General features: G+C 43.0%; 1 protein-coding gene across 2 annotated transcripts in view; it reads left to right on the forward strand.

The window, feature by feature from the left end:
• TMEM132C (transmembrane protein 132C) overlaps window positions 1-26087 on the forward strand; it is a 369933-nt gene that overhangs the window by 252221 nt on the left and 91625 nt on the right. For both annotated transcript variants that reach the window (XM_061602881.1, XM_061602882.1), the window contains one exon: window positions 8212-8401. In XM_061602881.1, the coding sequence (XP_061458865.1) occupies window positions 8212-8401 (190 nt within the window). The remainder of the gene's footprint in view (window positions 1-8211; window positions 8402-26087) is intronic.

Genomic DNA, 26087 nt, shown 5'->3' on the forward strand with positions numbered 1-26087 from the left:
GGGTGATTGGAGCATGTTTCCCCACAGGTCTTCCTCTCCATCATGGGGGAAAGGTGGTTTTACATGAGAAGGACATTGTGCAGGCTTGGGGGGAGGCACACTCTCAGGGGGAAGCAACAAAATTTGGTTGGGGACAATTTGGTGGTTGATGCGTATCTTTGAGTAGTTCTACACATAGCTGCTCTCTCAAAATGGTCCGCCCTATTTGCAGGCAGATAAATTGGGGTGACTTTTCCATTTTATTCCTCTAGGAGGAGAGGGAAAAAATCTCCCAAAACTTTTTCAGGGGTGGAACTTACCATTAACAGTGGTGAAAGAACAAGCCGTTGCTTTCTTTTTATTAACCTGTCCATCATCCAGATCCCAGAGTGGTTGACAACTAAATGACAACATGATACAAAACAGATCAGCGCCAGACATGTCACCAATTTCCATAAAAACAATTGTCTGCATAAGCAACCTAAAGTTTTGCATCCTCCACAATGTCCTGGGCCTAGAAGCATAGAATCATAGAGTTGGAACTATAAGGTCATCGAGTCCAACCCCTTGCTCAATGCAGGAATCCAAATCAAAGCAATCTCGACAGACGGCTGTCCAGCTGCCTCTTGGATGCCTCCAGTGTTGGAGAGCCCACCCCTCCCTAGGTCATCAGTTGCATAGTCATACCGCTCTCACAGTTAGGACTTTTTTTTTCTGATTTTCATTCAAAATCTGGCTTCCTATAACTTGAGCTCATTATTCTGTATCCTGTACTCTAGGATGATTGAGAAGAGATCCTGGCCCTCCCCTGTATGACAATCTTTTAAGTACTTGAAAGTGGTATCATATATCCTCTTAGTCTTCTCTGCATCATTTGGGGGCATTGTGAGTAAAAAAAATGGTGGACCCCACTGGGGAAAAAGAGGTTAATTGCTTTTCTTGCAGTGAGAAAAAACATTTCAGATTTTTGCAGGAAAATGTCTTATGTGAGATTTCAGGCCAGCTCTACTTTTGACAGGAAGTGCATTTAAAGTGGGCTGTGGACCAGATCCAGTCAAATACTGGATCCTGAACCAAGTCAGTGCAATTCAGGTCAACCCAAATGGAGTGATCTGGCATTGTCAAAAGGGAGAGGTCTCTTAATGAGTACAGGGGGAACAAGAAGGCCTGCAGGCAGCCTGCATGTATTTCCTTCACCTCCTCCCCAACCACATGTTTGAAACCCTTATTAAACCTTCAATTGGGAGGGGGGAGAAGAGGTGTGTCTTCTCCTCCCCACACACCTACATAACGGTGTAAGGCCCCTGAATTGGTTTGGAGCCCCGATTCGTGTCAGATCCAGGCTACTCCAAAGCACCAGATCAGTCCCCAACTTGGATTGGGGGGGGCTGTGCACTGCCCTAATTAAAAATATGCATGTAAATATATTACTTTGGAAGGAAGGGTGGGATATTATTTTTGTTGTTATGCAGATTTTTTGTTTTTAAAAAAATGCAGCTTAATGCCAGAGTGATATGGAACAGAATTAAAAATTATGTGAAAGTGACAAAAACTCTAACTAGACAGTTTCATCTATGCCTATTTGCAACAGTACTGAATGATCCAAAGTGAATCCAGGCTCTACTTCAGTAATTGCCACTGACCATACAAAAACTGAAACTTGTTTTTAAAAAGGTACGTTCCCTGAGAATTGCTGAAGATGTGTTTTCCTTAAGGCCTTAAACTGTTGCTATCACCTGTGGAGGAAAATTCTGTTTTGTTTTCAGTGTCTCTGGAGAGACTTCCACATCAGATGAATACTAAGCAGAAATCTGACTGTTCAAGGGAACAAAGAGATTGGGAGGGGGGAAGCGAGTTTGGATAGCAGATTTATTTCTAGAACAATCTGCTGAGGTGTTTTATTGCTGGTGTTCTAAGTGTTTAGAGGAAACAGATGATTTACAAGCAGCCCTATTCATCCATTCTGCAAGAGCTATGGATCCTCAGGAAAGAGAAGCAAAATAATAAGGCTCCATAGTAAGGATGAGATTGCTTGACTTTGTACCTGAAATTGTGTGCGTTTGTTTATATTTGTATTGCTCTAGGGCTCCAAGGATGTGCAGGATGACTTACAAATGCCTGCAGATTAGGGGTCTGGGGAGGTAAAAAAGAAAAGTTGGCAAGTCTAGTTTTAGCTATGCTTCTGTGTTGGCCAAAGTGGGGCACTTGGTGCAGAGTCTCAGAGCTGCGGTAAAGGAAGTGGTCTGTTCCTGGGAACCTTGGGTTGTTTAGGGATTTATTTATTTATTTATTTTATTAGATTTTTATACCGCCCGACTAGCATTAGCTCTCTGGGCGGTGTACAACAAAATATAAAAATACAAAAACATCTCAAAATCTCATAATAAAATACAGCATAAACATATGTAAAAACAAGAAATCAGAAACAATTACAACAAAATTTAAAACTAAAACAAGTTACATATTAAAACACCATAGCAAAGAGGAAGGTCTTAACCTGGCACTGAAAGGACAACAATGTCAGCGCCATACGCACCTCTTCGGGGAGACTGTTCCACAATTCGGGGGCCACCACTGAGAAGGCCCTAGATCTTGTCACCACCCTCCGAGCCTCCCTATGAGACGGAACTTGGAGGAGGGCCTTCGATGTAGATCGTAGTGTACGGGCAGGTTCATATCGGGAGAGGCGTTCCGACAAGTATTGTGGTCTCGTGCCGTATAGGGCTTTATAGGTTAGAACCAACACTTTGAATCTAGCCCGGAAGCATATTGGCAGCCAGTGCAAGCGAGCCAGAACAGGTGTTATGTGTTCCGACCGCCTGGTCCCCGTTATTAATCTGGCCGCCGCATTTTGGACAAGCTGTAGCTTCCGAACTGTCTTCAAAGGCAGCCCTACGTAGAGCGCATTGCAGTAATCCAGTCGCGAGGTTACCAGAGCATGTACGACTGATGTTAGGTCAGATGGGGGAGAATTCAGTTTAGTTTGCATTTAAAGCCTAATCTCTCAAATTTGCACTTTCAGAAACAGTATGAGACCTGAAACACAGCCATCCTTTGAAACTTGTACTTTTGTGATAAAGTTCTCCAATCAATGTTTACAAAAATGCATATATATTTGAGAACAATTGCATAAAAAATAATATATGAGTGAAAAAGCATACACAAATGCACCACATTAGGAGAAATGGCTTGCAAAACTGTGTGCGTTAGTCAAAACTGCATACAAAAATGTGTTTATTAGGAGAAATGCACACTAAAATGCTTGTTTTTCAAGAAGATATTTTTAAAGAAAAACAGATTGCTGCAGAAGTTTGGAGATCTGAATTTAAGACTGGAAAAATGAGAATCTGAGAGAACTGAAACTGATGCGGCATGAATACTTCCATCCTAGTTGTATTCAAATAAGTTCTGCTCAGAGTTGGCCCACTGAAATTAATGGTCCTAAGTTAGACATGTCTATTAGTGTCATAATGTTGAATGCCACTCCATATTGCAGGTATGGGGAACCTCTGGCCCTCCAAATGTTGCTAGGCTCCAACTCCCATCATTCCTGGGGAGAAAGGTCATAGCTCAGTGGCAGAGCATCTGCTTTGCATTCAGAATGTGCCAGGTTCAATCCCCGGCATCTCCAGGTAGAGTTGGGAGAGAACCCTGCCTGAAATCCTGGAGAGCTGCTGCAAGTCAGTGTAGACAATACTGAGGTAGCTGAACCAATGGTCTGGCTCAGTATAAGGCAGCTACCTGTGTTTCAATGTTCCTGTCCCATTGGGCATGCTCGCTGGAGCTGATGAAGTCCAACCACTTCTGGAGGGCCACAACTCCCCATTCTGCTACATATTTTAGAATTGAGCCAAAAGGACACTTTCTTTTTCCTTTTCATTTCTCTTTTTGCTAAAAAGAAGGGGAGGTGCAGTTTTCACAAATTAATAATATTTATTTATTTATTTTCTTGTATGTATACCTCGCATTTCTTTCATCACAGAACCCATGGTGGCATACATGCGGTCCCCAGGTGGTCTCCTATCCAGGCACTGACCTGCTTTGCCGGAGCAAGGTGGTGGCCTCATGTGCCTTCAGACCATCCCCTGGGATGATGATGATGATTGCTACTGCCACCACCTGTTTTACGGTCTTGCAGCCTTTTACACCAGCTCCTGGCTGGATCAGGGGGCATAAAAGACTGGCAGCCCTTGGGTGGTGGGTCTGCTGCTTCTGGGGCCACCACTGAAGGGGTGACACCAAAGGGAGTTATCCCTTGGAAAGTACGTTAGGGAGTTTGAAGGATGAGGATTCTACCCCCTTCTATTTTTATTTTCTCATTTTATTTTATTTTTAAATCAATCTAGAGGAGATTGGTAGTGTGGAGGATGTAAGGCGCATGTGTGGTTCCAACACAGGGTGAGAGCCTGTTGAGTGAACTGTGTGATAGGAGAAAGTCACCAGATGCCTTCAGAGTGAGAGTCTGCAACTGGCAGAAGGCTGCCCCCCCCCCAGGGTGTGAGACGGGGAGAGAGTAGATGTGCCCTATGTGAAAGTTATTGGGTGAGTCTCTCAGAGGCGTACTAGGATAACTGGTTTTGGTAGATTTTGTTGGTGGGCTCTTGTTGTGTTTAGGAAGAGTCTCTATCGTGTTTAGGAAGAGTCTTGGAAAGGAGGTACATTGGTGATGCCACCCCAGTTGCAGTGATCATGGGTAGAGGGTTGTATAGCCATGGGGAGGCAATGAGCTACCATGGAAGATGATGGCAAGGCTATCTGCACCTTGTTACTCACTCCCACTCCTCCTGTGGATAGGTTCCTTGTTGCTCATCTGCTGTGCCCACTGGCCTGTGTGTGCTGTTTAACATCTGATTGGTACACATGAAGACCACACTCATCCATGATTTGATCATGGATGAGTGTGCCCATTTGGTGTATTATCAAGACCTGGGTGGGTGAGCTGGGGGATGTTGATCTCACCCAGTTTTGCCAACCTGGATACTTGGTACAACACCAACACAAGCTGCAAGGACAGTGGGGGAGAGAGGTTTCTGTTGTCTACAGAACTTCAATCTCTGTCACCAAGAAACCACTCTGTCTTGAAGCTGGCTGTGAGGGCCTGCACCTGGTGTCAGGCCAAAGAGACAGTAAGCTAGGGTTGCTGTTGGTTTATTGTCCACTCTGCTGCCCAGCAGCTTCTCTGACCAAGCTGATGGAGGCCATCTCAGCTGTGATATTGCAGGAGCCCAGAACAATAGTCCTGGGTGATTTCAATGTCCATGCTGAAGCTGCCTCTAGTGTTCCAGCTCACGACTTCATGGCCTCCATGACGACCATGGGGCTGTCTCAAGTTGTCACCAGTCCGACATATAGGGCAGGACATACCCTCAACTTGGTTTTTGCTCCAGATGGAGGAAGGGGTGGTCTGGAGATGGGGGCTGGATGTCACCCATTGTCGTGGTCAGACCACTTCATGGTGAAGTTTCAGACTTTCGGCTCAAATCTTCCCCTGCAAGGGTGGTGGACAAATTAAGATGGCCTGCCCCCACAGACTAATGGAATCCACTGGATTCCTGAAGGCCTTGGGAGAGTAGATAAAGCAAATGACCCTGTTGAAGCCTTTGTCACGTTGTTGAAGAACGAGACACATTGGGCTCTTAACACAGTTACCCCCAAGTGCACTCTGCAGCATTGTGGAGCTCAGTTTGCACCTTGGTACACCAAGAGCAATGAAACAGGCTGCACAATGGCTAGAGCACAAGTGGTGAAAGATTTGCTATGAGACTGACAGGCACAAGTAAAATATTATATCCATGCCTACTGTGTGTTGGTGAGGGCAGCAAAGAAGGCTCACTTCTCTGCCTCCATTGCATCCTCAAATAGCCATCAACTGGAGCTTTTTCATATTGTCAGGGGTCTGTGGGCATCATCTTCAGGAAATTGAGTTTTAGACCCTTCAGAGGCCCACTGTGAATTGTTTGCAAGGCACTTTGAGGGTAAAGTTGCTTGTCTCCATAACATTCTTGATGCCCCAGTGAGTTGTCCAGTGCAACATATGCTACAACTTCTTGGGATTGATTTCAGTTGATGTGGCCCAATGATGTGGACAAGGTGCTTGTGACAATGCAGCCAGCAATGTGTCCTCTCGACCCTTGCCCCTTTTGGCTTTTTAAAGCTTGTTGAGGGGGTGATCCAAGATGTGATCAATGCATCTTGGCGAGAGGGAGTGGTCCCAGTCACCCTGAAAGAGGTGGTGATCCAACGGCTCCTGAAAAAGCCCATCCTGGACCCATTGGTTTGTGACAACTACCATCCAGTCTCAAATGCCTCCTTTTTTATGGAAGGTGATTGAGAGGGTTGTGGCACAGCAATTGCAAGTACTCTTGGATGAAGCAGATTATCTTGACCATTTCAAATCTGGGTTCAGGTCTGGTTAAGGGACTGAATTGGCCTTGATAGCCCTGATCGATGACTTTTTTGGGAGAAGGACACAGGGAGTGTGACCCTGTTACTCTTACTTGATCTCTTATTTTATTTATTTTATTTTATTAAATTTATATACCGCCCCATAGCCGAAGCTCCCTGGGCGGTTCACAACAATCTTAGTGGCTTTTCATACCATTGACCATGGTATCCTTCTCAGCTGACTTGGTGAGATGGGTATCAGAGGCACTGTTTTACAGTGGTTCCAATCCTACCTCCAGGGTCATTACCAGAGAATAGCATTGGGTGGTTGTCTTTTGGCCCCCTGGTAGTTGTGCCGTGGAGTGCTGCAGGGTACCATGCTGTCCCCAATGCTGTTTAATATCTCTATGAAGCCCTTGGGAGCCATGAGAAGATTTGGGGTGAGGTGTCAGCAGTAAGCTGATGGTTTCTCTGTAAAATTTGAATCAGGAGATGCTGTGCAAGCCTGGACTTGGGAGTGCTCCTGGATCCATGTTTGTCGCTAGAGGCCCAGGTGACCTCTTTGGCTAGAAGCGCCTTTTGCCAGCTTCAGCTGGTAAGAGAGCTGCAGGTGTTTCTGGACTGTGATAGCCTGGCCACTGTTTTCCATGCACTGGTAACCTCCAGGCTAGATTACTGTAATGCGCTCTGTGTGAGGCTGTCTTTGAGGTTGGTCCAGAAGCTGCAGCTGGTGCAATATGCAGCAGCACTACTACTCACTGGGGCTGGTTATAACCAACATGTCACTCCTCTGCTGAAAGAATTGCACTGGCTACCCATTAGGTACCGGGCCAAATTTAAGGTTCTAGTTTTGGTGTACAAAGTCCTATAAAGCTTGAGACCAGATACCTGAAAGGTCGTCTTACCCCTTATATACCGAGTTGATCACTGTGCTGTGCAGGTGAGAGCCTCCTGCAGATACCATCTTATCAGGAGGTCCATTCTGCACAACATAGGAAGCAGACCCTACCCTTTGGCATTCCCTTTCCTTAAATATTAGACAGGCACCATCTTTGTTACCTTTTCAGTGCCTACCAAAAACCTTCCTCTTTCAACAAGCCATTTAAGCAGAGACCTTATCTCAGTCTGCATCTGTGCTGGAATTATTTTTTTAGATTTTTAAGGCTTTTTTAAAAAGATGTTTTTAAAGATGTTTTGTTTTACTATGTTATTAAAGATGCTTTGTTTTAATATCTTCTAAAGTCTTTTGTTTTTAATATGTTTTAAAAAATTTTTAGTGTTCTTGTTTGCCACTCTGGGCTCTGTCTAGGAGGAAGGGTGGGGTGTAAATTTAATAAATAAATAAATAAGGATGCAGACAAACTGGAACAGATTCTGAGGAGGGCAACAAAGATGATAAGGGGGCTGGAAACAAAGCCCTATGAGGAGAGACTGAAAGAAATGGGCATGTTGTGCCTTGAGAAGAGAAGACTGACTAGAGATATGATAGCACTCTTCAAGTACTTGAAGGTTGTGACATAGAGGAAGGCCTCGATCTCTTCTCAGTAATCCCAGAGTGCAGGACGCGGAATAATGGGCTCAATTTACAGGAAGCCAGATTTTGACTGAACATCAGGAAAAGCTTCCTAACTGTTAGAGCAGGAGGCTGACCTTGATGGCATTATAGGACCCTTCCATGCGGCCCCCAGAAAGTTGCCCAGAAAGGCCCTCATGCTGAAAAAGGTTCCCCATTCCTGACTTAGACTTTCACTTTTTCTGTATTTGGGACATACTGTTTGTCATCCTGTTTAATCAAACCTCTTTTTTGCTTTTGTTCTTCCGATACCCCTCACCCCACCTTCCTTCCAGAAGTAACAATAATAAGATGTTCAGCGAAGTGGTGCGACTGAACTTCGAAATTGCCAGCTTCAGCAGTCTTTCAGGGACTCAGCCCATCACCTGGCAGGTGGAATATCCCCGAAAGAGGACAACAGACCCAACCCTCTCTGAAATCTTCATTTGCCAGAAGGACCTTGTTGGGATTGTTCCACTCGCGATGGTAAGGGAGTTCATGCAGATAGACCCGGTGCTTTTTCAGTGTGGAAATGGCAACTTAAGAATTTATTACTTATTTTTATTCTTCCTGCCTGCCAAGCAGTTCAGGTACATGGCCCTCCTCGCAGTTATCCTCACAACAGTCCTGTGGCTAGATTAGACTGAAGTGGGGAACCTGTAGCCCTTCAGTTGTTGATAGGACTCTTAACTCCCATCAGCGCCAGCCTCCATAGCCAATGGTCAGGGATTGTGGGAGTTATAGTGGTGACTGGTGGAGACTGGTTCATTAGGGTTTATTGGGAACTGCCCCACCAACCTCATTCTACCCTTAGCCAGCCCTCACCTGCATTCCTTTTTACTTACTTACCACCAGCCAGACTAAGGGGTTGCCTATCTGCTTCCCCCTTCTTAAGTCTCAGTGTTGCCCTTGTAGAACTCAGCATTGAGGAGGATGGGGACAAAACTAGAACCAGGTGCCTCTGCCTGCCATTGGCTCTGGCCTTCTGCTGGGGCTCCCTACATTCTGCCCTACCAGTCCCAATTTGCCCCAACCACCACTGATTGGATTATTAATGAACAGAATGCTGATCTGAAGAGCCACAGTTTTTCCACCCTGGTAGGTAGGTTTGTATTTCTTTATTTATTAGATTTGTATCCCTCCCGTTCTCCCGGTAGGAGCCATGGGCAACAAACAAAAGAACTAAAAATATTTCAACACATCATAAAAACAGACTTTACATATATTAAAACAAAACAACCATTAAAACATATTAAAATATTTATTTATTTATTATATTTATATCCTGCTCTTTCTCCCAACTTGGTATAAAGGTTAGGACATGGATTCAAAAATTCAGCCATGAAGTTCACTGGTTTATCTTGGGCCAGTCACTATTTCTAATTATTGTGGCAATAAAATGGGCAGGGGGGAGACTGGACTAGGTACGCTTCTTTGAGTTCCTTGGAAGAAAGGTGGGTTATTAATGTAACAAATAGATTTAGGGAATAAATGTTTGTCAAATGGAGGATTCGGAAATAGTTCATTTCCTTCTATCTGATTTCTCCTCCTGTCAGAATCCAGGCTGGATTTTATGGTTCCAGTTCTTAACATACAATAGTGTCTTTTACAGAGTAAGTAAAGTAAAGTAAAATTTAATTTTTGTGTCGCCTATCTGGCCGAAGCCACTCTAGGCGACGTACACATTGAAATTCAATAAAATACAATATAAATACAGCATAAAATACAATGCCATTGGTTAATCCAGCTCTGTACTGTGTACTCCAGGGATGGGGAACCTATGGCCCTCCATATGTTGTTGGACTCCCATCAGCCCCAGCCAATGTTCAGAGATGATGGGAGTTGTAGTCAACATCTGGAGAACTACAGTTTCCCCATTCCTGGTCTACTCTGCCAACATCATCTGCCCATGCATTCATATAATGAATGGGATGGCATCACAGTACTAAGTAGCTATTCCAATCTAGCTGCACAATGACTGTTGGAAGTGGGGCAAGAGCAACTCCTGTTTGGGTACTTTTGTTTGTATTCCAGAAGGAAGATAAAGTTATGGTCCTCCAGCTGGCCAGGCTTGCCTACCTTTACCTGTGCTGTTCTCTACCTAACTTCCTTCTATTGTAAACTGACATGCTCAGGGAAACTTATCTGCCCCTCCTTCCTTTGTCCTTTTCTTCAACTGTAGGAGGAGAGAGGAGACATCTTTGTCTCTGCTCTCTCTCCTGAGCCATGAGGGCAATACCCAAGTCTGGGCATTGCACCTCCAACTTAGTTAGTTAGAACTAGGTATGCCTTTCCTATCTACTATGTATTTCTATAAATAAAGTAGCTTTTCTTATTTTACTGAGTCTTAAGTCTCAGTGATCTAAATGCAGGATAAAAGCATACTGGCGCACACGCAGCTCAGACCGCTGAGAATCTCTGCATGTATATATTTCCATAACAATGACATCACTGAGCTTATAATGAGAGCAAGTGAGGGCAATATGAACAAACAGACAAAACAGGAAATTCTGGGCAGGAGGAAAGTGGTTTTAAAAAAGAGGAGTGATTTGACATTCCTGAAAAATATATTTGTGAGAAATAGAATAGTTTTATCTCAGCCCTAGTCAGAATAACCTTCTCTTCGGATGCACACCTTAACGTGGTGAGGGGGTTTGAGAGTGTTGAAGAAGCTGAAAGCAATGCCGTCCGGAGTCTAGACCAAGAGGCTAGACTCCTAGCAGGGGCACCCAAGGCAGAATGGTGCTGAAACACCAGACTAAGATGTATCCAAACTCAGAGGAAGGCAATGGTAAACCACCTCTGAATATTTCTTACCAGGAAAACCCTATGAACAGAGTATCCAAAATGCAACATGAGACAGTGCTGGAAGACAAGACCCCCAGGTCAGAAGGCACTCGCCGAGCTACTGGGGAAGAACAAAGGAAAAGTACGAGTAGCGCTGTGACTAATGACGCAGCTGGGTCAAAGCCGAAAGGAAGCCCAGAGGCTGATGTGCACAGATGTGAAAGGAGAGTCCGGAGTTGTACGACGCACACCATAGGAACATGGAATGTGAGAAGGATGAATCAGGGAAAGTTAGAAATAGTCAAGCAAGAAATGGAACACATCAACATTACAATACTTAGTGTCAGCGAACTAAAATGGATGGGAATGGGACATTTTATGCAGGAAATGGGAAATTAAGAAGAAATGGGGTTGCTTTAATAGTGAGAAGTGATGTAGCAAGAGCAATTAGGAGCTACAATGCAAGGTCTGAGTGAGTGATATCAATGAGATTAAATGGAAAACCTATTACCATAACCATCATCCAAGTCTATGCTCCGACGGCAAATGCAGAAGAGGAATTGGAGAGATTTTACGCAGAAGTACCGGAAGAAATTGATCACACACCAAAACAAGATGTGCTGATAATCATGGGGGATTGGAATGCAAAAGTAGAGAACAGCGAATAACTAGGAATTGTGGGGAAATGAGTCCTAGGAGACAGAAACAAAGCAGGAGAAAAACTTATTGAATTCTGTGAAGCCAATAATTTGTTTCTTGCAAACACAGTTTTTGAACAACCGAAAAGACAACTGTACACGTGGACATCACCAAATGCTCAATATAGGAATCAAATTGATTATATAATTGGAAACAGAAGATGGAGAAGTTCCATACTTTCTGCAAAAACAAGACCAGGAGCAGACTGTGGTGCAGATCGTAAACTGGTCATATCAAAAATCAGAGTAGCTAAAGAAGAACAACAAAGCAGTCATAATGCCAAAATACAATTTAAATAACATCCCAGAAGCATATAAAGATCAAATAAGGAAGAGGTTTGAGGCTTTAAACTTAGTTGACAGAGAACCAGAAGAACTATGGAATGAAGTCAGAGACGTTATCAGAGAAGAATGCAAAAAGACAATAACTCTAGTTAAAAAGAGAGAAAGACCTCAATGGATGACTAAAGAAACTCTTAAAATGGTTAAAATGAGAAGGAAAGCAAAAGCAAAAGGAGATAGAAACACAGTCAGAACCCTAAATGCAACAATACAGCGACTATTACAATAGTTACAGTATAGAAATAGAAGACAACAAAAAGTGTAGAACAAGAGCCCTGTTCCAAAAGATTAGAAAAACAAAAGGGAAATTTAAACCATGAGTAGGGATGTTGAATATTCAACAGGGGAACACACTGACTGACCGAGATGAAATAAAAGGAAGATGGAAACAATACACTGAAGAGCTGTATAAAAAAGATGCCAGGATGACAGATTCGTTCACGGAGGAACCATATGATGAAGAACCAGACATTTTAGAATGCAAGGTGAAAGCTGCTCTTAAAATACTTGGAAGAAACAAATCACCAGGAATAGATGGCATACCAATAGAGTTGCTACAAGCTTCAGAGACTAAATCAGTCCAAATTTTGACTAAAATCTATCAAGAAATATGGAAAACTAAACAATGGCCCACAGACTGGACCCATGCAAGTAAAGTAATGCTCAAGATTCTGCAACAAAGGCTCTTACCATATATGGAGCGAGAAATGCCAGACGTCCAAGCTGGATTGAGAAAGGGAAGAGGCACCAGAGATCATATCGCAAACATACGTTGAATAATGGAATGGACCAAAGAATTTCAGAAGAAAATCACCCTGTGCTTTATAGATTACAGCAAAGCCTTTGACTGTGTAGATCATGAAAAACTATGGAATGCTTTAAAAGAAATGGGGGTGCCTGATACTCTGCACAAGAGGCTACTGTAAGGACAGAATAAGGAGAAACCGATTGGTTCCCCATCGGAAAGGGTGTGAAACAGGGGTGTATTTTATCACCCTATTTGTTTAATCTGTACGCAGAACATCTCATACGGAAAGCAGGATTGGACCAAGATGAAGGAGGTGTGAAAATTGGAGGGAGAAATATCAATAATTTAAGATATTCAGATGATACCATACTACTAGCAGAAACTAGTAATGATTTGAAACGAATGCTGATGAAAGTTAAAGAGGAAAGCACAAAAGCAGGACTACAGCTGAACGTCAAAAAGATTAAAGTAGCGACAACAGAAGATTTATGCAACTTTACAGTTGACAATGAGGACATTGAACTTGTCAAGGATTATCAATACCTTGGCACAATCATTAACCAAAATGGAGACAATAGTCAAGAAATCAGAAGAAGGCTAGGACTGGGGAGGGCAGCTGTGAGAGAACTAGAAAAGGTCCTCAAATGTAAAGATGTATCATTGAACACTAAAGTCAGGATCATTCAGACCATGATATTTCCGATCTCTATGTATGGATGTGAAAGTTGGACAGTGAAAAAAGCTGATAAGAGAAAAATCAACTCATTTGAAATGTGGTGTTGGAGAAGAGCTTTGCGGATACCATAGACTGCAAAAAAAGACAAATAATTGGGTGTTAGAACAAATTAAACCAGAACTATCACTAGAAGCTAAAATGATGAAACTTTGGACACATAATGAGAAGACATGATTCATTAGAAAAGATAATAATGCTGGGAAAAACAGAAGGAAGTAGAAAAAGAAGAAGGCCAAACGAGATGGATTGATTCCATAAAGGAAGCCACAGACCTGAACTTACAAGATCTGAACAGGGTAGTTCATGACAGATGCTCTTGGAGGTCACTGATTCATAGGGTCACCATAAGTCGTAGTCGACTTGGAGGCACATAACAACAAGAAGTCAGAATAAAGAAATAAAAGCTGTGCCAAGTGTTTGATATTAATGGTAAGCCCAGGAACCTTCACCCGGTGAAAGTCAATTGTGGTTTAGAGTACTCAGTCCAAAAAAGTAGGAGTGGGATTGGGGGAATCTAACATCAGCCTGGTACGAGGACACCTACTAAAAAATATGCTTTGAAGCACCTTCTTAGTGCTGAGAGCATCTGTTTCTCTGCCATGCTTGGCGAAAAGGCTTGGCATGAGTCATAATGTGCCACGCTAACAGAATCCAGGTGGATAACGTCTCAATGGTAAAAAAAAAAATGAAAGAAAAATAAAAATTATCTTTGCTAGCTAGAAAGGACTAGATAAAGGAATATTCACTATTCTCTCTCCTTTAGCTCTGCAATTCCAACTGGGCTCTTTTTTTTTCTTCTTCATTTGAACGTTAAATCTCCTGCTGTGCTGATTACCTGGCGATATCCTTGTTCGGAATCACTGAGAGGGTGAGGTAGAGAGAGTCAAAGAGAAAGTTTGATGCAGCCATCTGCTAAGAAGTCAGAATTGCTCTGTGCATTCAGGCAAACTAAGTACTGCCAGTTTTGCATAAAAAGAAACCTAGGTTCCCTGCATTTTGTACCAAGGTTTTTTTTCCCCTTGAAGCTGGATTTTGGATGTTTAGAACTTATCAGGGGCTATATAGCAGGCCTGGTCTACAGATGCAATATAATGAGGTGATGGAACTCTGAGTAAAGAATGAATGGTCAATTTCAGTTTCTCTCATTTTTCCAATCTTAAATTCAATTCAGTACATTTCCACAGTAATTTATGAATTGTCTTTTTAAAAAACCTTCATTCTATGTATGCATTATTTTGAGGGAGATAGCTTGGAAAAATGTGGGTAGAGTAATGAAAGTTGCATACAAAGGAGAAAATTGCACTAAGAGGCTGATGTATTTTCATGAAGTTTTTTTTTAATTCATAAATTGCTTTGGAAATGTACTGAATTCTGTACATTATTTTCATCAATGTATGCGTGTTTATGCACATGTTCCCATAATATATGCATTTCTTTACACATTCTTTTGTTGGAAAACTGCATCATAAGATTAGGAGAAGGATAATTGAGTTTGTGGTCATGTATTGGTTTCAATTAGCCCATTTCTGACTAAAAGGCAAATAACATTGAATTTCTCCCCCCTCCCTAACCCTGAGCTGGTAGAATGAGCAACACCTCTAGAGACTGCATGGCAGGGAGTACTGTTTTCAAATTCTCCCTCCAGCGAAATTAGGTGATTCAGTCCTAAGCACACTCCACAGGGCTGGCTCCAAGTTCAAGAGAGCCCTCAGCAAGCTGACTTTTGGACCATGGATATTTCTTGTACATCGGAGGTTTCCCTCTCCCAACGGTGACCATACCTTGCAGCATTGGTGAGCAGCAGAGAGCTGCCAAGTTCCGAAAAGGTCAGCCAAAATGATCCACTCACCTATGAGGAAAGATTGCAATATTTGGGGCTTTTTAGTTTAGATAAAAGCCACGTAAGAGGAGATGCAATAGAGGTGTACAAAACTATGCATGGCATGGAGAAAATGGAGAGAGAAAAGTTTTTCTCCCTCTCTCATAACACCAGAACTTGAGGAAATCCAATGAAGCTGCATGTTGGAAGACAAAAGAAACATAGAATCACAGAGCTGAAGGCCACTGAGTCCAACCCCCAGCTCAATGCAGGAATCCAAATTAAAGCTTATCCAGCAGGTGGCTGTCCAGCTGCCTCTTAAATGCTGTCCACCTCCCTAGTTAACTGGTTCTATTGTCGTACTGCTCTAATACTTAGGAAATTTTTCCTGATGTTCAGCCAAAATCTGGCTTCCTGTAACTTGAAGCCATTATTCCGTGTCCTGCACTCTGGGATGTTCAAGAAGAGAGATCCTGGCCCTCCTCTGTGTGCCAACCTTTCATGTACTTGAAGAGTGCTATCATATCTCCTGTCTTCTCTTCTCCAGGGTAAACATGCCCAGTTCTTTCAGTCTTTCCTCACAGGGCTTTGTTTCCAGTCCCCTGATCATCCTTGTTGCCCTCCTCTGACCCTGTTCCAGTTTGTCTGCATCCTTCTTAAAGTGAGGTGTCCAGAACTGGATGCAGTACTCAAGATGAGGCCTAACCAGTGCTGAATAGAGGGGAACTAATACTTCACGCAATTTGGAAACTATACTTCTGTTCATGCAGCCTAATAGAGCATTAGCCTTTTTTGCAGCCACATTGCACTGTTGGCTCATATGCAGCTTGTGATCAACGACAATTCCAAGATCCTTCTCACATGTCGTATTGCTGGCCAAGTATCCCCCATCTTATAACTGTGCATTTGGTTTCTTTTTCCTAAGTGTAGAACTTTGCATTTATCCCTGTTGAATTTCATCCTGTTGTTTTTAGCTCAATGCTCCAGATGATGAAGGTCCCTTTGAATTTTGTTTCTGTCTTCCACGGTATTAGCATGCTCTGTACCTCCTCATTCAAGTCGTTAATAAACACGTTGAAGAGCACTGGGCCCAGGATCAAGCCCTGTGGTACCCCACTCATTACTTCCACCCAGTTTGTCGAGGTGCAGAGTTGGAGTCCCGGGGATTTAGAGGAATGGGATTCAGGAGAACTAGAGAGAAAGGGGGGAATAACTCCACCACAATGGAGTGAAGACGAAGCAGAGGAAATTCCAGAGATAGAGTTGCCTAGCAATGGGAACCTTGAAGGCTTGGTAGATTCAGAGGCTTCTCGGGAAGTTCCCACGCCTCCTTCTCTGCTCCGAAGCTCAGAACAGGCGGGGGAAGAGGGAGGGCTGCCCAAGTCAGAAAAGCCGCAGGAGAGTTTTACACATGCTCCCCCCCCTCTCCCCCATACCGGAGTCGGAGACTTCAGAGGAGGAGGGGCCCGTGCTTCCCCCCTCACCGCGGACTCGAAGACATTTGAAAAGACAAGAGAGGAGGGGAGGAAGGTGGGCGGTGACTGAGGGTCCGTTAAGGAGGAGTGAAAGGCTGCGCGCCCGTTTGCCCCCTTCTTAAGAGACAGGCGGGAAAGCAGCCCCTTGCTCTGTCAACTTTCTTCCACGTCGCAGGATCTGTAACTCTGTGTTGCTTCATGAGAAGGCGCAGTCTTTGTTTGGATGTTACCTTAATAAAAACTGAATTGCTTTCAACCACAAGCCTGGTTCCTGAGTCCCATCCTGGGCCTGACACAGTTTGAGAAGGAACCATTCCTTCTCAATAAGCACTCTTTGAGTACAATTCTGGAGCGAACTGTGGATCCACCTGATAGTTGTTCCATCCAGCCCACATTTAGCTAGCTTGCTAATCAAAATATCATGGGGCACTTTGTCAAAAGCTTTGCTGAAGTTGAGATATATTATGTCCACAGCATTCCCACAGTCTACCAGGGAGGTTACCCAATCAAAAAACAATCAAAATAAGATTAGTTTGGCAGGATTTGTTCTTCATAAATCTATGTTGGTTCCTAGTAATCACTGCATTGTTTTCAAGGTGCTTACAGATTGACTGCTTTATAATCTGCTCTAGAGTTTTTCCAGGGATTGATGTTAGGCTGACTGGTCTGTAGTTCCCAGGCTCCTCCTTTCTGCCCTTTTTGAAGATAGGGACAACATTAGCTCTCCTCCAGGCATCCGGCACTTCACCCATCCTTCGTGATTTCACAAAGATAAGAGAGAGCGGTTCTGAGAGTTCTTCAGCCAGTTCCTTCAATACTCTAAGATGCAGTTTATCGGGCCCTGCCGATTTGAACACTTTCAAAGTGATTAGGTATTCCTTGACTGTTTGTCTATCAGTCTCAAGCTCCAATCCTGCCCCTTCTACTTCACGTTTCCCAGGAGAGTCATAGACCCTTTTTTGGGAGAAGACGGAGTCAAAGTAGGAATTGAGCACTTCTGCCTTTTCTTTGTCATCTGTCGTCATTTTGCCATCCTTGTTGAGTAGCTGTGCCACCATTTCTTTTCTCTGTCTTTTCCTATGGACGTACCTGAAGAAGCTTCTTTGTTGCTTTTAGCATCCCTTGCTAACCTCAGCTCATTCTCAGCTTTAGCCTTCCTGACACCATCCCTGCGATTCTGTGATACCTGCCTGTACTCTTCCTTTGTGGCCTGGCCTTCTTTCCACTTCCTGTATGTGTCCTTTTTTTGTTTTCAGGTCATCTCTAAGCTTTTTGTGAAGCCACATGGCTTCTTCTGCTGTTTCCCCCCTTTTTTCCTTGTTGGAATTGCTCACCATTGTGCTTTTAGAATTTATTTTTTTATAGGGTTGCCATATTGCCCGGTTAGCCGGATTTTACCCAGATTCTATGCATGCCACCCGGCGCCGGGCTAGCCCTTTAGGTGGCCCGGATTCTCAGCTTTAATTTTTTAAAAAATTAAGTTTCTAGGTGGTCTGGTTCTTGAGATATACATAAAAACGTCAGCCGCCCCCCCGACTGTTAAATCTGTCTTTAAACAGTACTGTATAGCACTTCGTAGCTTTAACCCCGCCCGTTCAGGATTGCAGCCAATCAGGGATTGTGTTTCAGTTTCATTGACCTTAGGCAGTGTCTAGAAAACAAAATTGTGGTTTCACCCCCTGTTTAGCTGAAAATCTCATAAATTGGGTAAGTATATACATTTCAGTTTTTTTTCCTCTTGTGTGCGGGAGTCAGATCTTGGGCAGTGTTTTGAAAACTTTCCCAATGCTTGCTTTTTGTGAAAGCAATGCTAATCCCATATGCCCAGAGTAAATCCCATTGAATTCAATAGGACTTACTTTTGAGTAGACGTGGTTATGAATGTGCTGAAAATCAGTGGGACTTTGGAGTGAATGTAAAAAAGAATTGTGTTTGTGCTCTCCAGTCCTATTTTAAAGCAAGTAGGCAGGGCTTACTTAGGTATTACAGTTTTTATTCTGTAGGAAAGTAATACTGATTTTTTTAAAACTAATACTGATTTTTCTGCAATGACCAACTGGTTTGACAATAAACTATTATATGGGCTGTATGTATTTGTACATCTGCAGTGTCTGCGTGTGCGTGTGCGTGTATGGAATCTTTCCGACACCCCTGTGAGGTAGGGTTGGAAACCAAGGCAGCTCACAACAAGAAATAAAGCCATTTAAAATCCAATAAACATAAAAACAAGTATAAACAGTTGCAAAACAGCGTAAAGTGGCATGATTCGGAATTTTGGGTTGTGTGAATGAAGTTGCTTATCACTTGAAGTTGCATTTCTGTCCCTGTTTGAGTAAGCCCCACTGAATACGCTGGGACTTGCTTCTGAATAAATAAACCTAGGATTGCACTATAAATATCTTTACAGTTTGTGTAAATAATAAATATATTTGATAGTCATGCTTTTATATAAATATTTCTTCATTTATCATATTTTTGGTTGTGAGATGCTTAGTTTTCTGCCTTACTCAGGAATCTTGTTGTGGTTGGTATGGTATTACACTTAGGAAAGTGTTACTGCCTTTTGTGTTGTTTTTTTCCTATTTGCATTTCACTTATCTTTAACCTCACTCCGTTACAGCCATAGAAGCAACAGCAGCATATGCAAGATAATTAACTCCCATTAGTGATAAGAACAAGAATTTATAATTATTATTTCAATTAAAACAAGAGGCTTATCAATACTTTGAAGAGGACCAGATATTTATTTTCTTTTTGAGCCCAGGAATGGGTCTTTCATGATGCCCGGGGGTGGGGGGGAGCAGGAGAGTAGTCCATAAGACAGACATCCTGGCATTGGTAATCTAATTAGCAAGGTATGTGTGGGGTTGTTGCACACTTCCAGGCCCGGTTTCATTTTGAGTATGGAGGTGGAACCTGTGTCGATGTGGTTGATCAAAGGGAGAAGAAATTTTGAGTTAAGCAAAGCTCTGCTTTTATAAAACCTAAGAAACATACAGATACTTTGAATGTCTGAGTGCCTGCACCAGTGGAATATTGGAGGAACTTGTAAAGCTTGCTGCAACAGTATTTACAACTGAGCATGTGGTGTGAAAGACTCCTTTTCCTAACATTTTGGCTTCTTGTTTTTCTCCACCCACCACATCTTTGAAATATATCGTATATGGTTAACCGTACTGTTGCCCTGACTTACTTTATGTTTGTTGCTATTTTGTGTTTTTATTATGTTTTTATATGGATTGTGTATTTTTATTGTTTTTATTATATTTGTAAGCTGTGCTGAGCTCTGTTTTTAACAGCAAAAGGGCAGGATATAAATTCTCTTAATCAATCAATACATACTCCATAGTGTTGGAAACTAGAGTCTAGGCATTTAAGGCTAAAAATGTTGCTTTTAAAAAAAATATTTCTCACATCTTTCCCCAGTTTTTGGTGGTAATTCCTAGGCACAAAAACAAAACAACTGGACAATCCAAGTATTAATATGCAAATATTTGCATAATATGCAAATAATATGCAAATAATTTGCATAATATGCAAATACTTTACATAATATGCAAATTAACCTGCCCGGATTTGTGGAACTGGAATATGGCAACCCTATAGAAACTGCCACCCATCTTGGACTCCTTTTCTCATTAGGGTGGCTTGCTATGGAACCATACTTACAATTGTTCTGAGTTTATTGAGATCAGCTTTCTTGAAGTCCAGGGTGCAAGTATGGCTATTCTCAGCTTTTGCTTCTGTTAAAATCAAGAATTCAAATATGGTGTGGTCACTTCCCCCAGAGTTCCTGTAACTTGCACTTCCTCCACCAAATCATCTCTATTGGTTAGAATCAAGTCCAGGATAGCTGATTGTCTGGTTGCTTCCTCCACTGTCTGTAGGAGAAAGTTATCTCCAACACAAGTCAGAAATTTCTTGGAGGGGCCGTGTGTGGCAGAGTTTGTCTCCCAGCTGATATTGGGATATTGAAGTCCCCCATTACTACTACATCATGCCTCCTTGAAACATTGGCAATTTGCTTTTCAAAAGTTACATTCTCATCTTCTCCTTGATTGGGTGGTCGGTAGTAGACTCCAAGCACCACATTCCTTTTATTACTTGCCTCATTAATTTTAATCCAGATACTCTTGGTGGAGCTACCAAGCTCATCTTCCTGTATTACTGTGCAGGGATATATAGATTTAATATATAGCACGACTCCCCTTTTTATTCCTTCTGTTCTTTTTGAACACATTACATCCTTCAGTTGCTATATTCCAGTCATGGGAGTCATCCCACCAAGTTTCAGTTATACCTATCAAGTCATAATTACCCTCCTGTATTAAGAGTTCAAGTCCATCGTGCTTGTCTCCCATGCTCTGCGCATTAGTATACAGACATCGAAGACCATGCTTGGCTTCCTTGCTACATTTTTCTGTGGGCTGTTACTGGGCCCTATTAGAGCCGATCTCTTTGGTCCCGCTACTGTGCATAAGCCTTCATCAGTCATTACCACCACGTTTATGTCTCCCTCCCCCTAAGGATTCAGTTTAAAGCCCTCCTGATGAACTTCTCCATGCTGTGGCCAAACACATTCTTCCCAGCCCTTGATAGATGCAACCCATTACTTGCCAACAGTCCATCTTCCCGAATCCAAATCTCTCACATCGGCACCACCTTTGTAGCCATTCATTCACACGGAGTATTTCTCTTTCTCTTTCTACTCTTCTAAGTACTGGAAGGATGAATTAAAAAACTATCTGGGCCCCAAAGTCCTTGAGTTTCCTTCCAAGAGCTTCAAAGTCTGATGTGATTTCTTTGGCAGTATAATTTGTTACCACATGGATGAGGAGAAAGAGATACCTTGGATGAGGAGAATGGGTGGGTTTGATGAGTGATGGAAACCCTTCCATCATATCTCTAATCTGTCCTCCTGGTAGACAGCGTACCTGATGAGTCCATGGATCTTCTCGGCATACTTGGCTTTTGATCCTATGCAGTAGGGAGTCTCCCACTACTACTACTTCTCTACTTGTTGTGGGGCGTGGTTTCATTTCCCCTTCTTGATTGAGCTTCAGCCTCTTGCTGGCTGCCACATGGGGTCTCCTGTAATTCTTTAACCACAGGCTGTCCTCCAGTCTCATCCTCGAGTGGTTGAAAGTGGTTCCATAATTCCACTGGTGATGCGTGTGTTCTACCTCTTCTGCTCCTGTCACCCTTTCCCACGGCGTTTTCCTCCACTTCGTTGTTCCTCTCCGAATTTCCTCTTCTGCTACCTTATGGTTTTGTTCTTCCACCTCCATTTCTCTTTGCTGCTGTTGTTCCAGTGTTCTTTCTAAGAACTCTTCATCTTCTCTTATAGTTCTCAGTGTGGCCACCCGCTTTTCCAGGCCTCTCAGTTTTTCTTCCACTTTTTCTTCAGCCTGTGGCCCTTCAGATGTTGTTGGGCTGCGACTCCCATCATCCCTAATCATTGTCTGAGCTGGCTGGGGATGATAGGAATTGGGTCCCCAGATGCTGTTGGACAACAAGGTTGAAGAACACTGGTCTGCTCTGACTGGCAGCAGCTTTTCTGGGTCTTGGGCAGAGAGAGTTCTTTCCAATCACTTAATGCCTGTGATCCTTTTAAGTGGACAGGCCAGAGATTGAACCTGGGACCTTCTGCATGCAAAGCTGGTGCACTACCATTGAACAATGATCCATCCCCTTTGGGACCATTTAATATTTGGAAGTGGGCCCATCTAAGGGGGGAAACACCCAAGCCCTTTGAGATTGTTAATCTGGCTGCTAAGTTACAATCATTAGAGGCCCTGGGCCTCAGTTGTGTAATATCCAAAAATAGACCACACCCCTTCTCCCTAGGCCACACCACCTGCTTTGCAACCCAAGCATTTTTGTCAGGCTAGAATGTGTCCTTGAACTCTGAAGATGCCTCTTGCTTGCCTGAATAGAGGATAGAGATGCATGTGTAGAAAGTAGCCTGCTTTACAAAACTAAAATGTACATTTGTTGCTCCTCCCACTTTTGTCTCTGGGCCGGCCCGCCACTGGCATGTGTCCCTCAGAAGATGGTCCAGAAGGGAATGTGTCCCTTGGGCTGAAAATAGATTTTCCACTCATATTACAAGCTGCAAGGGGACAATGGACATTCTCTGGTTTAAATGCTACCAAGCAGCTCCAAACCCAGATTACAACAGTGTCTTCGATTGGGCTTCAGATGGAGTGGCAGCAATTTACAGCAGCCCTGAAACATCCTGGCCTTTTCAGCCTCCAACTCCCTAGTTCTACTTCTGTTGCAAACTTTTTCAGATATCTCAGCTGCCACAGCCGGTCCTTGCGTCCTGGTGAGAGAGGCTCCCTGGCCTTCTTCCTCTTCCTTCCGATCTGGCAGGCAAAGGCAGCAACAGTGGGCACATATGGTGGCTGGGGTACTTGGCAGCTACCAGATCGAAAAGCATCACTTGGTAATTGTCACTCGCATCTGTGGCAGAGGCTGGCTGGGCTGGAGGCTGGCCGATTCTGAAGTTTCTCCAACATGTACTGCTCATGCTGTTGCAGCAGCTGTAACATTGCCCAAAGGGGCTCTGTTGACTGGGCTGGCTTATGGCATCGCTGTCTTTTCCACTATGAACTGAGGCTTAAGTATCATTTTTACCTCTTGGTTGTCAAGCTGCGGCTTAGAAGAAATGCATAAATCTTTCTGGATGAAGATCAAGACAAGCTCGGGGCCGCAGGGAAAGAACTTAAGACGACCAGTTGTTGGAGTTTCAGTATGAAATCCAAAAGACCAAACAAAATCACATACTGTCTATATATGTTTCTTTTTAATGGCTTTTCCTTTACTCCTTGCCAGCTGCTCCCCACTACTACTACTACTACCACCACCAGTACCTGAACTTCAGTGATGTCATGGAATGTGCATGAATATTCCAACTTCTAGGGGGAGAAGGGGGTAGCTGTGGCTGTTATGGGCATTGTTGTCATTTGTTGTTTTGTTTTTATGGTATGATATATTTGTGTTTTTAACAATGTTGTAAGTTGCTTGGAGTCCTTTGGGTAACAAGTGACTAACAAATCTAGTGATGATGATGTTGAAATGCTGAAAATCAGGCACAGTATATTAGGGATGCAAAAGCTTTTTGTGGCTGGAGGGAAAAGGAGGAGGTCACAGCTGAGTGGTAAAGGACATGCTTTGGCATGTGGTAGATCCCAAGTTCAATCCCTAAGTAGGAGGATTGCCAGAGACCTCAGAAACTTTGCAGCTGTAGAAGAAGTGATGACATCCTAGTCCAGGAAAATACTGTCATCTGGCTGGACAACTGTATCTTCCCTTTTCCCCTCCTTACACTCCGTTGCTGTGTTGTGAAAACAAGCAAGAGAGAGTAACATCCCTTGGTTGGCTTTTCAAGAACCCTTTTCAATTTATGAAGACTGTGAGTAGTCTCATCACCCTCAAATGAGGCTGCAAAGCTGGGGATAAATTTTTATCCCTTGATCTGTACCACAGTCTGCTCCTGGTCCTGTTTTTGCAGAAAGTATGGAACTTCTCCATCTTCTGCTTCCAATTATATAATCAATTTGATTCCTATATTGCCCATTTGATGATGTCCACGTGTACAGTTGACTTTTTGGTTGCTCAAAACACGCGTTTGCGAGAAACAAATTATTGGCTTCACAGAATTCAGTAAGTCTTCCTCCTGCTTCATTTCTATCTCATAAGCCCCATTTTCCAACACTTCCTATTTTTTCTCTGTTCTTTACTTTTGCATTCCAGTCCCCCATGGTTATCAGCACATCTTGTTTTGGTGTGTGATCAATTTCTTCCTGTACTTCTGCGTAAAATCTCTCCAATTCCTCTTCTTCTGTGTTTGCCGTTGGAGCGTAGACTTGGATGATGGTTATGTTAATAGGTTTCCCGATTAATCTCATTAATATAAGTCACTCAGACCTTGCGTTATAGCTCCTAATTGCTTTTGCTACATTACTTCTCACTATTAAAGCAACCCCATTTCTTCTTTATTTCTCATTTCCTGCATAAAATATTTTGTAGTTGCCTGATTGAAAATGTCCCATTCCTGTCCATTTTAATTCACTCATCCCAAGTATTGTAATGTTAATACGTTCCATTTCTTGCTTGACAATTACTAACTTTCCCTGGTTCATCCTTCTCACATTCCATGCTCCTTTTGTGTGAGTTGTACAACTCTGGACTCTCCTTTCTCAGGACTCTGTGCGCATCAGCCTCTGGGCTTCCTTTCGGCTTTGATCCAGCTGTGTCATTAGTCACAGAACTACATGGTGTCTGATGGGAACCTGTGGGTCTGTGGGCTGGTCCCCATGTAGACAGCATTCCTAGGCAACAAAGGGTTATTTCCACACAGGTGACCATTGGCTCCCTTTGACCTGGAAGTACTATAAAGACTTCCTGATCAGACTGTGACTTGTCTTGAACAACTTCTCTACAGTATTCTATTCTTTTCACCTAAATCTTGGCACTAGCTGACTCTGCAGCTGAAAAAGGGGTTAGTTTGCTTAGAACTCTTCATTGTTCTGCTTCCCTGTATTTCAGCATTTTCATTTTAGATGGCAGATTTTGGACTCCTTTCACAGCAGCTGAACGGTAAATAAATCCATATTTAAAGGATAAGAGATACAAAATAAAGCCAATTTTGGCTGAGGTTTCACAGAATGCTTCTGATACCAGATTCTGGTTTCCAAAAAAAAGTGGTTATTTTTGGATATTAGTGAATTTCAGGTCACCAATGGTTGTTGTGTTGGTCACAAACTGTAATAGACACAGCATAGGTAAAAATGCTGCATCTTATGAGACCAGCTTAGATTGCTTTCATAATGTACAGACTTTTGCAGAGCTGTTCATCAAGCAGGTTTGCACACCATAGTCCCATATTCTGGCATTTGTAGGCAAGCACTTTAGGGTTAGGATGTGGGACCTCTGCCCCTTCAGATGCTCCTTGATCACAACTCCCATCATCCTTGTTCAATATCCATGCTTGCTGGAGATGATGTTGGGAGTCCAACGTCAAGAGGGTCACAGGTTACCCATCCCAGGTGTAGATGAAGCCCTTGGACATCCAAGCAGCATCTTTTGACTCACGTTGCAAAATGCATGAAGAACTAAACCCCGCTGCATATTGTGAGTGCTGCCGGACTACAATTGTCAGTGTCTATAATGACACACTGGAGGGAACGGAAACTTTAGCAAATGAAATTAAAAGGAGAGGATTGGCAGCATTAATTTTAATCTGGACTCCTCAAGTCTAGCTTCTCTCCTGTTTCCCCTCTTCGCTTTATCAGCGCTGATTGTCCTTTTGCGGGATTTGTTACCTCCCCAAACAATAATAAATGCTCTTGCATTGCAATTTATTATACTCATAAGCCTTCTGAAATTCCCTATTAGAGAAAAATGGTTACCCTGCAGTTTCTACGAGCTGACGTCTGTCGAATACCGAGCGTCAGTATTGACATTTTTAGAGATGCTGCCCTCCATCTTCCTAGAAGGCTTTAATAAAATTAGGATTTGCTCTCTTTTTGTGGGAATACCAGACAAATGCAAAAAAAATTC

The sequence above is a fragment of the Rhineura floridana genome, chromosome 19 (assembly GCF_030035675.1).
Source record: "Rhineura floridana isolate rRhiFlo1 chromosome 19, rRhiFlo1.hap2, whole genome shotgun sequence".
NCBI lineage: Eukaryota > Metazoa > Chordata > Lepidosauria > Squamata > Rhineuridae > Rhineura > Rhineura floridana.